A 12,862-nucleotide genomic window follows, 5' to 3' on the forward strand; every position below is an offset into this window, starting at 1 on the left:
TTTACCCATTAAATGAGATTTAATACTTTTTCCCATAATTTATTTATTAAATCCCAATTAATTGCAATGTTTAAGACCGGGACATAATTCTTACAATTTTAACTTTGCTATACACATTAATGTATTGCATGTACAAAATACGATTACAAAATTATACTTTAAAAAATCACCCTGGAACAAGTTTTAAATGAAATAATCTGTTGGACATAAATTGGGGAATGTCTGCTCAGAAAGAGCTATTTCCACTTCCAATGACAGGATTCATGTATGTTATAACGATCAAGTAACCATTATATGCAATGGATTCACATTGAGGCCAAACCCATCTGGTCCAAAATACTCACTGCACGTTCCAACTTTGTTTACTGAACTGTACACAACAGGAGGTAAACACTAGCCGGCCCAGATGGGGTCTAACCTGCACATTATAAACAAAGCACAGGAGGAAAATAAACTAAAGCATAAATCCTTAAAAGAGTGTACGAACAATAACAAGATGCAATTATGTTTGATTACTAGTTATAATTTTAGTGTTGTGACATCACGTAAGTGTTGAACATGAACATATATACTATTACCTCACAATTGAAGTGAGACATTTGAAGCGTAATAACTACTAAAAAGTGAAACTATATATTATATAATATACAAAACCTTTGTGGATAGGTGTACTATAAATATAAAACAATGATTCACATTGTTTGAATTTATTAATATTATATTGTTACTATATTTTGTTATGCAAATTATTATTTCTCATATCATATCAACAAAACTTGACCAAAATATCTGGCTGACAATTAAATACAGTAGTGTAATTTTGATAGGTATGCCATAGTCAATATAAATGTAAACCAAATTTAATAGTGTTATATTACCTAAAAGATTAAATAATGCATTATTACTTAAGTATAAACAGATAATCATACATATACAAAAATACCACAATTAAATAATAATGTCAACCCTAAAAAAATGAAAAATAATTTGTTTTCAAACTAACGAAAGTATTCCAACCATAAATAGTTAAATTTTCTAACTATTTTCTGATACTGTTTTATAAAATGTTCTTTAAAATGTATTTTGGAACAAGAAATAAAATTATACCTATTCCATTGATACAATCAATTTTAGTTATTTTGATAAAATGACTTCGGCTAGTATTTGGCAAATGAGCCAAAATCTTTTATCTCCCACTCGGATGAAGAAATCAACCAATAAGTTTATAACAATTCAATATTTCAAACACCTTTTATAGTCTGTAAGTTAAGTTAATCAGTAGTTGATAACTTCACAGTATTATATCTGGGTATGTTCTGCTGCTATGCTGGAGACGGAATGTGGATTGTGGATGGGTTCAATGATTGACCGCTCTGACGTCAAGGCGGCCATTTAGGATGACCTTGACTTTGAACTTGACCTTGACCCGGCGGCCATTTTGAATTCCGCCATTTTGTATTCCACGTTTTTTTCCCGCCATCTTGGAATCGACATTCCCTCTCCATAATGTTGTAATTTTCGTTACGGCCACCAACTTGAAAATCCGTAATTATTTTCTGAAATTATCAAGCAAATTACGAAAAATTAAAAATTATTAATTAGATTTTAATTAAAAACTCACATCATGGGGTCAGGAGTTCTCGGTTCGGATCTGGCGAACTCAATCGATTAAAAAATGGCTACAGACAGTTCCTTAATGGAAGCTACCGGCAAACTGCCATCCCACCACTAATGCCAAGCCAGATATTACGTCAGTCAGTATGAAGTCATGGCAACCATCTCTATTTCGTCTTCTGGAGGTCATTATCTTAATTCCGACATATTGTTTTTGTCTGCTATATGGTTTGCCACCATATTAGTTTAATTTTTACCCACTAGAGTGTAGGAATAATTAATTGTCAGGGCGCCCGCCATTTGCAAATAGCCGCCATCAAGAAAATCTTTAATTATTAAGCTCTAAATTCGGGAAAAAATTCCAAAAATCATCAATAAATGGTCTGGTGGTCAGTCAAGGAAGGATTGCCACCCGATATATTTGGTTAAATGTGTGTATATAGAACAAATATTGTGTGGTTACATTTTGTAGTGTAGCAGAGTTAGAAATCAAGAGGTGTGTCAAAAAAAAAATTATCTGAAAACAATCGGTTTCGAAAAACACGTAGTTTTTTTAACATTGGAAATACTTTAAAAGGTCAAATATTAACATGCTAACACACTTAAATAAAAAGACAGTGCATCTACAGGAATGTGTGTACCGTTGTGTGACATCGTGAAAGCAGAGGCTGACAGTCCTTGACACAGCTAGTATTGCAGGGAGCCGCTGCGAGAGCAGTATGTAAGCACAACCCAGTGCAAAGTGCTTCATTACGTAATTCATTAATAAATGCAAAACGTCTTAATGGCTCGTCGTCATAGAATAAACTCAAAACATACGAGGGGCGGAGTGTCAGCGAGGGCACATCAGATGGGAGTACCCCGAATAAACCCCCTGGCCTAGTCTCTACCCGGCTAGTACTCACCGGCCAGCGAGTGCAGTGCCAGGCTGAACACGGCAGCGAGCGCGGTCATGCTGGAGTGTCTACGTGCCGCCATATTACCTACAACACAGGCCACATGCAAGGTCACACAATGTCATCTTACCAAGTATATTTATTTGGTACCTTAGTGCAGATTTATACATATTAAAATTATCTAGTACACGCTATATCGCTAGTATTTGCTACTATTCGTTTTAATATTCTACGGTAGCCTATATGATTATAACACACATTCAGTAGGCTAGACATCCATAATGTTGCGTGGAGCAGTCATGTGCAAGCTAGAATGAAGTTGATTTACATTATCTAACTTTTAATTTATTTGAAAGATGGTGACATATCACCCAAGACTTACGGGCGCTCTCACCTAACTCCCTTCGGTTTCTGATTCCGTTAGGGCATACCCGAAAAGAGGTGATGGTTGGATTCTTTTACATGTCCAAATTCGCAGAACCGAATATTGGGCGCGGGTTCCGAGAACCGGTGAATAGATTATGCTCTTTCCGATCGCGGCATTAGTCCGACAACTGAACAGCTACTTCGAGAGGTTGAGGAGACCCATCGCAACTTCGGTGCCACCGAACCTTCTGTCATCCCGTCGTGTACACCAGGTCACCGAGGGTGCCTGCCCCCACCCGGGGTATTCCAGGCAGTACCGACACGGGCCCCACACCGGTCACTTCCCTGGTTCCCCTCGGTCACCCAGTTGCTCTTGATACAGCCGAGGAAACCCACCTCTACCAGCCGTGCAGGCCAGTAGCTCACCACTTCCACTCGTCAACAGAGCGGGGACTCCTGTGAGTGTGCTGCAAGCTTAGGAGCTACCACTGCCACCAGTGGCGGGTCCAGGATTTTGGTTCGGGAGGGGCTTGACCCAGCTGAGGCTAGGCTTTATCAAGGTAAACACTAAAACAATAGTGGACCCAGATGCTTTTGGAGGGGGCTTGAGCCCCTTAGCCCCCCCTCTGGATCCGCTACTGACTGCCACCACGAGTCCATCACCATTTATGATCCAGGGCCATTAGAGGAGACCTCAGCAGGGAATGCCTTTCTCCTGGTAAAGGATCGATCCCGTGGCACCCTTCATGTTCAAGGTAGAGTGCTGTCTCGGGCAGTTACCGTTGCGAGACCGCCCCGACCAGACCAATGGGAGTCATCGGATTGCATGCCTTGGATTGTCCCCCGCCCAAAGGTTTATGGTTACAAACATGATTGTAGGGTGATAAGCTGAGATATGCAAATGTTATTATTCAGTGATAAGGTAACTGTGATACCCAAGTGTTAAATGCCATTTGCTTGATAAGAGCTTTAATGATTTTAATATTATGCAGATACATGATAGTTGTTCATATGAGACTGTATTAAAAGTTTGATGTTTGTGGGAAAAAAAAGGAAAGAGCCAACTTGGAGGTTATATAGGCCTCCAGTGAGGAAGGGGAAGAATGTGTTTATGAGATAATTAGCGCAGAGGTGCAGTTACGTATTATGGATTACGTGGTTCATGTTAGTGTAACATGCATTAGAGGTACTTCCCTCTCTGCCCTGCCGTGCAGAAACCTTGCTTTGCCCCGTTTTTTTGACATAAGACAAACTTAATGATGCAAGTTGCGATTTCATATTTCACATAATAATAATATTCATTGAATTTCTTTACATTAATGTTTTGGCCAAAGTAATTTTTGTGAAGTCTTGCTGAGCATATTAAAACTAACTGTGGCCGCTCCCAATTGGTCCCAAAAACTCACTGCAAGCACTAACAAAAAAAAACAAAAATGGCTACCAAGTAAAGAGCACAGAAGGTGCAGAAAGAGCAGAAAGAAAAAAGACTAGTATTAGGAGAACCAAAAACTAACATTTAATTTAACTTTACCAGTATATCATAAACAAATAGTCTAAGGAAAATGGTGTCAGAAAACAGTGAAATTTACAAGGAACCTTGTACAACAATAGAGATTCAGACTTAGATTATACTTAGCTCTCCAATAACCTCCATACTCGTGCTCCCCCCCCCCCTTCTCCACGCTCTCTCTCTCTCTCTCTCTCTCTCTCTCTCTCTGATGTCATCGATCATCGATTCTTGCTGGCGTCGTCTTGATGGTCCATGCTGCTCCATCCTGAACTTCCTAAAACACCGAGTATTTACGCCCTAAATTCCTCTCTCCCTCCTATTGCCTCTCAACCTTTCTGAGATGAAATAGAAAGTCTGAGACGGTTACAAAAAAGTTCTAGGAGGTTCTTCACTGTAGTCCAAACAATCGATACACAGGCGACTCTTCCGGTTGTATTCTTCTTCTTCTTGCTTCTCGGTTGGCACCCCTGAGTTTGAAGCTGTTTTGGAAGGAACCCTCAAGGTTTTTGTGTTTTAAGGGTAGTCTTTAACAGCATACAGCAGTAGCATATCTCTGTGTGATGTCACAAGATGATGATTCCACATGGTATACAGGGAAGGTTATGTTTCTCTCGTGTTCTTAAATGTTTTTAATGTAGAAAATAAACAAAAAAATATCCTGTGACTAAACACGCTGTCACATAACTTTACTCTCGTCTCTCTTTTTTTACTGTTACTGCCTTCTGCCTTTTTACCTGGTGGTTTAGTGTGACCAGGTCAAGCAAGGGTGGTGACACCAGTGTCCATCGATCAGATTTCATTTTATAATTCCCCACCAGCCTGCAATGTGAGAAATCAAGCAAACTCTAGTTCTATAAAATATACAAATGTTTGACTATTATCTTTTTAATACAAATTTTCGTCAACCTTTAGAGCATGTAAATATTTAAATCACCTTGTTCAACTTTTAGCAAACAGTAATTTGTGATAAAAAGTACAAGAAAAATGCCGGGGCAAAGTTACACAATGCTTAATGTGCCCAAACATATATGTTTAAATGTGTTACTTCGTTTCAGTTTTAATAACATTTAAATTGCAAAAAAAAAAAAACATTAAAATGTATATATTTCCTATAAGTATTGCAATTTTAAGTTAAATGACAAATCTTTTAAAATGTAGAATACTTTATTTTATTTCTTAAAGACATAATTTTTATGATCCCTACAAGTTTAAACAAAGAATGACCTTACTATAACTGTCTTTATTCAATGTCTCAAAGTAATACATTAGCTAATACATCACACACCACCATCCTTGTCCCTCTTCCTTCTCTGCCTGCAAGCCACTTGCTGCCAACCCTCAGACTTTACAATCTCATTCTTCTTTATTGGGTTGAGATCAAATGATCTCAAAATACATATTACAAGAGTTCCTTAACAATTTAATTGTTAACATGACAATATATACTGCCCTGACAATTTTAAAGTCTGCAATACAGTATACGATCCACGTTTCCAGTACAATTTTTGTCTTGCATGTCAAACTTACATATTTCATAACATGAAAAGTTGTCTTGCTTAACAGTCACCCTGAAATGTTATAAATCTAACCTTACAGGAGGTTTCACCATTCGTGCTGACCTTCTATCTGGTCCAAGTCTGCATTCCCATTGTGTTCAAGTGAGGGATACAAAATCTTCATGGGGTGTAATTGGATAGTTATTTTATCAGCATACAAACTCGAGTACAGAGAAGTAATGCCTAATGCAGATGCTCAATCTAGGCTGCCACTGTCGGGGACTATGGATAACAGCAATTTTGCTTTCACTAACATACATTATTTACTCCTTACAGCAAATTGGTTTTTTGATGTCCAACATCAGGTTTTGCGAGTAAGTAAGGTAATGGAATTCACAAAACCTCGCTGGTTGGATCGGTTATCATATCCCAACTACCTAACTCCAAGCCATTCTTCGTGAGAAGGTATGAACTATCTTTACAACTGAGTTACTATACCAAGACAGCTGCAAGAACAGGTCATTGAAATGCTACATGAACAACATCATGGAATAGTGAGAATGAAACTGTTAGCATGTAGTATGGTTTGGTGGCCTGGAAATAAACCAGATTATACAGAACACTTGTTAAGAAAAAATACAGTTATCCATCTGGAACAAAGCTTAGAACTGAAAAAAGGCTGAAAATTTTATGATTTTCGTTAAGAAGCATCGCTGGATGGATTTCCTTCTAAAAAATTCTTGTGATGCCTGATTATTAGTTTTAATGGGTTTCATCTGTGCTGTCGTCGTTGTGTTGTCAATAATACCTGTTTCGGTTCATCGTTTGGTATATCTGTTTGACATTAGCTGATTAAAGCTTGATTTTATTTTCCATTTTTATTTCTTATTTTGCATTTATAAATTTTCCCCATGAGAAATGGGGCAATGCTGCATTGGTGTATGTCCAAGAAATTCCCCATTGCATGAATAATTTAACAACGTATCACTGGACGGGTTTATCTGGTGGCGTGTCCTACCATACCCTCATTTGAATTATTAGAGTTGTGCGCCGGTCGCCCCTTCTAATCTCTGATTGGCAGTTGGGTTTGGTAGTTGTTACGTGACAACCAGTGAACGTACACTTACATCGTATTTTAGTTATAAGATTGTAAGGAATTTTAAAAGAAAATTTTGAAATCGACCTATATGATAATATATCTGATTTGTAATAATTAGGCTTTGTGTTTCTTCATAAAAAGTTTCAAATGGGTGCCTTTCTTTAAGATAGATGTTAAAGTATCGTGTTAAAACTGTATTTTAAATAATACTGCTGTACAATTTTCTTGGACCCCTGCATTTCCGTTAGTCTTAGTTTTAAATAAACAATTTAATAATATATACACAACAATATTAGCGTGAGTAATTTAATTATAATCTAAAGCTCATACGAGTGGTGAAAAAGATTTTGTTGATCGGTTTTATTTAGATATAAATTAGGATTTATCATATTAATATGTGTATGTAACTTCATTAATTCCAGTTACTTTTAAAGTTGCCTAACAATAACAACAGTTTGCATCCCCTATCTACCATTTATCATATCAATACATTTTATTTTCTGTTAAAAATTATTTTCTTATACATTTTCTGATTCAGTTAATTATATTTTCCTGGTATTCACTTAGATCTACAACTTCTTTTTAATTTTTGTCTTCTAAACTTGATTTCAAATTTCAAATTTTTTTCCCTGCTTTCAGATTCAATTCTAATATAACTTTAATCTACTTCCTAAGCAGCGATGCCTTCACCGTGTGCGGCCACTCCGATGGCAAGGCGCCACTCCGATAGTGCAGCGACGCTATGATAGTGCAGCGACACTATGATAGTGCGGCACCACTCATAGTGCGGCACCACTCAGATACTGCGGCGCTACTCAGATAGTGCGGCGCTACTCAGATAGTGTGGCACCACTCATAGTGCGGCACCACTCAGATACTGCGGCGCTACTCAGATAGTGCGGCGCTACTCAGATTGTGCGACGTCACTCAATATGTGCGACGCCACTCGGATAGTGCGGCGCTACTCGGAAGTGCGACGCTACTCGGATAGTGCGGCACCACTCAATATGTGCGACGCCACTCAGATAGTGCGGCGCTACTCAGATAGTGCTGCACCACTCAGATATTGCGACGCCACTCGGATAGTGCGACGCCACTCAATATGTGCGACGCCACTCAGATAGTGCGGCGCTACTCAGATAGTGCGACGCCACTCAGAAAGTACGACGCTACTCAGATAGTGCGGCGCTACTCAGATAGTGCGGCACCACTCATAGTACGGCACCACTCAAATAGTGTGGCGCCACTCCGATGGCATGGCACCACTCCGACGGCGCGGCGCTACTCGATTTCAGAGGCTTTGTTCAAATATCCGAGGAGGTTTCTTTGCCTCGTAATAATTTACCTTTATTAGTGCTTGTTTTTCCTTCTTCGAGCAGATAATGCCGTCTTTAATATAAATTACTTAGTACTTAAAATTATTCTCTTGTCAAATATTATCACCTAAAAAATTCATGTTTGTACTTTCTCCTTTGCTTCCTACATCCATACTTTGGTTTTTTATTTTATTTTCCAGTTCCGTTCCGTACCTTTCGCGCCCCGCGGGTAAGCTCTTAATTGCATTCTCATCACTTGCCTTCAACTCTCACCTGAAAAACAACGCCCACTAAAATAAAATGCGTTTTAAAGCTTCTTCTCTTGAGCTTACGCTTCGCTGTTCCTAACGAAATTTTATAGCAGAACTTATAAGATCTGTAGGCTGTAAGAATCTTAGTCTAGCCACTTTCCCAAGGAAGTCTGACATTTTGTATATCCTTTCGTCAACCCTTATGCTCATTCGCTTGTTTTACTACACATAATTTATATTATAGATTTATTACAATTACTATAAAGCCGTATTTGTCCTGGACTGCCTCTATAAAATGTTCACATTTCATGCTTACTTCTTTTATTTATTCCTCCGCCAGCCCATAGCATTGTTCGCTTCTATCAGCCGACTTAGCAATTTTTTTAACGACTTACCTTATTTACAATGAAAAATATGGATGGTAATTAATTTATTTCACAATTGGGCAAATTACAAGTGATAATTGTGTGATTTTTTAAATTAAGACTAAGCAAAACTACAAATCCATTAATAAGTTGAATAAGATATTTGTTAACAAAATTTGGTCCATATTTAAAAAAAAAAACAATACAATTATAAAACTTATAAACAAATTTAAACTAAAGGTTAAAAAAACAGGAATAATGTATGATTCTCAATATTCTACTCAAACTGTCAAATATAGTTAAAAAGGAAATGGGAATAATAATTTCTTTTTGAATTAAAATGAGTTAAAGGCATGTTTATAGATGTTCCAAAGCATGCTTAATAAGTCATATAAATTAAAAACGTGTTATATAATAAAGTTCAGATATATATCTGCCTGTCGCCGAGCCAGCCACAGTGTCCTTGCAGCGAGCAGGGATCTCGACAGCAGCACAGGCAACCGTGTCTTACACATATCAAACCCTCATTACTAAACATCATCTTACCAGGAAATAATGCTACTATTTGCCAGTTAATTTTAAATATGTTTGAAATTATTTAAATAATATGTCACCGTAACAGTTTATAAATGTTCGCAGGCTTTCACGGCCATTGTCTGAAGTAGCTTGGCTTCTGGGTTGTAGCCCCGCGTCTCCTTGGCGAATAATTCACCGACGTTTCGGTCGAAATTGCAGTCGCAATCGTCAGGGAGCAGTTACCTGCAGTAACAGTTTGGTTGAATGGTTAAAATTTCAATTCGTAAAACTATGTTTTCGGTTTTTTACAATTTTAAAAATTTCCTTTTTTTAGTTTAAGGTAAATGACTGCCACTTTTTTTAACTGTATGAACTGTTTAACCGCAGTCTACTGTGGCTGTGTAAAATTATTCCGCGCCTAACTATTTCATAGTAATAAAGTTTGCTTGGTTGGCACTCACGAAAACAAATCATACTTGATTTATTAATTTGTACTGAATTAAATGTGCGATGTGTAGTTTTAAGTCATTAATTAAAAAAAATGGCATTAAATATTTGCACACAATCAATGAGCATAGATGAGAAAAATCCTTCAAAATTCAAGTTACGTTTAAACTTACATCTGTTTCATGTGCCTTTATCCGTTAGCCTCGCAGCTTCATAAACATCTTTAATATTTATAATGTTGTTAATTAAGTGTAATGTGCGTTCAGATAGAATAAAAAAAAAAGAGACGCCCCATTTATCCGCCCTTCCCCCGGCGGCGCAGAAGGCAACGCTAATCCCCTGCAGCTCTCGACACGTCGATACCGCCCTGCTCACGGCGATCAGCTAATTAGCACCGCGACCAATTAGCGAGCGGAGCACTCATGGAACTAAAGAAACAGTTCGCAGCCTGGCTTAGACGTAAGCTGTTGGAGCTGCAGATCGGGGACAGGTCGAGATGAAGGATGCTGCAGTGGATCAGCCTTCACGGTGTTTTATTTCCCTGCAACAACCACGGGAGGCGTGCGTGGCAAAGTTTCAAGGCTGCCGGGAGAAATATTTACAAGTTTTTACTCGATACATTGTAAATGTCTGTGATATATGCGTGTCGAACTTTTAAATACGTTTTTGTTTGTCTTATGCACTTGCCACATGGAAGCGATAGAGCTCGTTTTCCTTTAAAAAAAAATCGCACTGTAAACAATGCATTTATAAGGTAATGTGTACAAAATGGAACGCAAAAAGGCTTACACAGACATCGTCAAACAGATGCGCACTGGTTGGTGAAAAATTCAATAGTAATTAACGATTGAAATCCCCCAATACGTGCAACCGCTTTCCGCAAATATGAACAGACTCTTGTGTAAGTGCGTCTGGACACAAGTGGGCTCTAATTTATCAAACATTTTTTTAGCTATAGTGATTGCATCTTTAGTGCAAAGGATATAGAGAATTGAGTATATAAATGTGTTAGTGTATACAAATATTTAAGCGGAAAGTTTTGTAAAAATAATGTTGTATATGCAAATACCTTACTTGTAAAATTTTGCAATACACCCGGGATACGACTGACACTACAACTCCCAGTTTTTATTATTCAACTTTTAACTAACATAAAATGATGCTGTCAAAATATACATCACATCTGACCTTAACTACACAACTCCGTACATGTAACAATGGTACATACCTAATAAAAAAAATTGGTTGTCTGTAAAGTCGGTTTACGGACGATAGTTTATCGTGACAACGCCATAACAAAACAGTGATGAAATGATTGCATACTTTATGAATAAAATTAAATAATTTTTATTTTAATAATAAAAGAATAAATACTAGAAATTATACTAGTAATCAGATTTTTAAAATGCAAGAATAATTAACCTTTATTGCCGAAATTGTTGTTGTAATAAGCAGTGAAAACCACATTAACTTTTCACTTCACTTTATAAACAGTCGAGTGGAAGAGAGAGAGATGCGGCGCAAGCGTACAATGAGCGTAACGGGACACAGCGTAACGGAACAATATATGTAACGGGACACAGCGTAACGGAACAATGTGCGTAACGGGACACTTTTTCGTGCGTTCAGCCGGCGTTCATCGATTTTTTAGACGTTGTCACGTCAAAAAAATACACTAGAGAAAGCTGTATGTTTAGAAGAAAATTATTACATTTTATAAGTGTTTTCCAGTATTCAGTTGTCTTCTCGCGTAATGATTAATAATAACAATCACGGGAATTATGTAGGGCACAATTATTTCTTATTACGCTGGAATATTATTGTTCACTGTAACATAAAATACTAGTTATTTTGGGTCACCAAATTTCCAGATGATTTTGAATTTCACTCGGCTTTAATCTCAGGGTAGTACCTACATGGAATCGCGCGACTTCTGGCTTACCGACTTAAAGACTTTCGTTGACAACATTTCTCCAATCTCAAACATATGAAGATACTGAGCCTAGTGATGGCAGACTAATTTAAATATAAACCAGTCGTAACGGACTAAGTTTTGCAGCATTATACTATATAAACAATAAATACAATTAGAATAAAGAAAACTTAATAAATATCCAAATAAATCTACATGACTTGATGTAAGCTTTTGAACATACGCCATTGCTAAGCACCTTTTCTGTAGAAGAAAACTAAAAAAATACCCAAAAGACAAAAAACACAAATTAAGCAAAAATTGCTGTTGTCAACAGGATATAAACACCACATGATATTCCATAACAGGAATATTATGTTCCTGTTATGGAATATCATGTGGTGTTTATATCCTGTTGACAACAGCAATTGTTTGCTTAATTTGTGTTTTTTGTCTTTTGGGTATTTTTTTAGTTTTCTTCTACAGAAAAAGTGCTTAGCAATGGCGTAAGTCCATAGGCTTACATCAAGTCATGCACTCCCATTGCACAAATCTTTCAAAGATAATAAATCTAAATATTGGAAAATAAAAATAAAACCTTATCCAAAAAAGTTAATAAAAATATATAGGCAGATAATATTGTAAAAATGTTTTGATTTAATGCAGTTTTTTGGAAACACGCGATGGCGTATGTCCATAAAAAATACATTTAATCAAAATTCCTCACTGCATGAATAATTTAACGAACTTTAAAACGTTTTATCTGCATTTTTTTTGTCACATAACTTAGAGCTTAAATGTATAGGAAGTTAAAAAATAAATTACATTTATATTACTACTAGAATTTATCATAAAAATTAATTTTGTTTTTATTTGTTTTAGTGATAGACTGATAGATGTTCGTATGAAAACACGTATTACTAAAATAAGAAAATTATATTTTAAAAATATGTTACTTTCTTTACAAGGGCATGTTTGATACAAATAGGTTTCGATTAAATAATGGAATAATCTTATCAAATTAGTGTATTGTCATCGGTCCTCGATAAATCTACAAAGTTTTAATGAAATCTG

The 12,862-nt window shown here is 36.8% G+C and overlaps 1 protein-coding gene across 1 annotated transcript in view; it reads right to left on the bottom strand.

Annotated features, from left to right (window-relative positions):
* The window catches only part of LOC134540809 (disintegrin and metalloproteinase domain-containing protein 12), a 658,355-nt gene that overhangs the window by 589,596 nt on the left and 55,897 nt on the right, over positions 1 to 12,862 (bottom strand). Inside the window, exon 2 of the mRNA XM_063383750.1 lies at positions 2,520 to 2,597. Coding sequence (XP_063239820.1) covers positions 2,520 to 2,592 — 73 coding nt within the window. The 5' untranslated portion in view covers positions 2,593 to 2,597. The remainder of the gene's footprint in view (positions 1 to 2,519; positions 2,598 to 12,862) is intronic.

The sequence above is a fragment of the Bacillus rossius genome, chromosome 17 (genome assembly GCF_032445375.1).
Source record: "Bacillus rossius redtenbacheri isolate Brsri chromosome 17, Brsri_v3, whole genome shotgun sequence".
NCBI lineage: Eukaryota > Metazoa > Arthropoda > Insecta > Phasmatodea > Bacillidae > Bacillus > Bacillus rossius.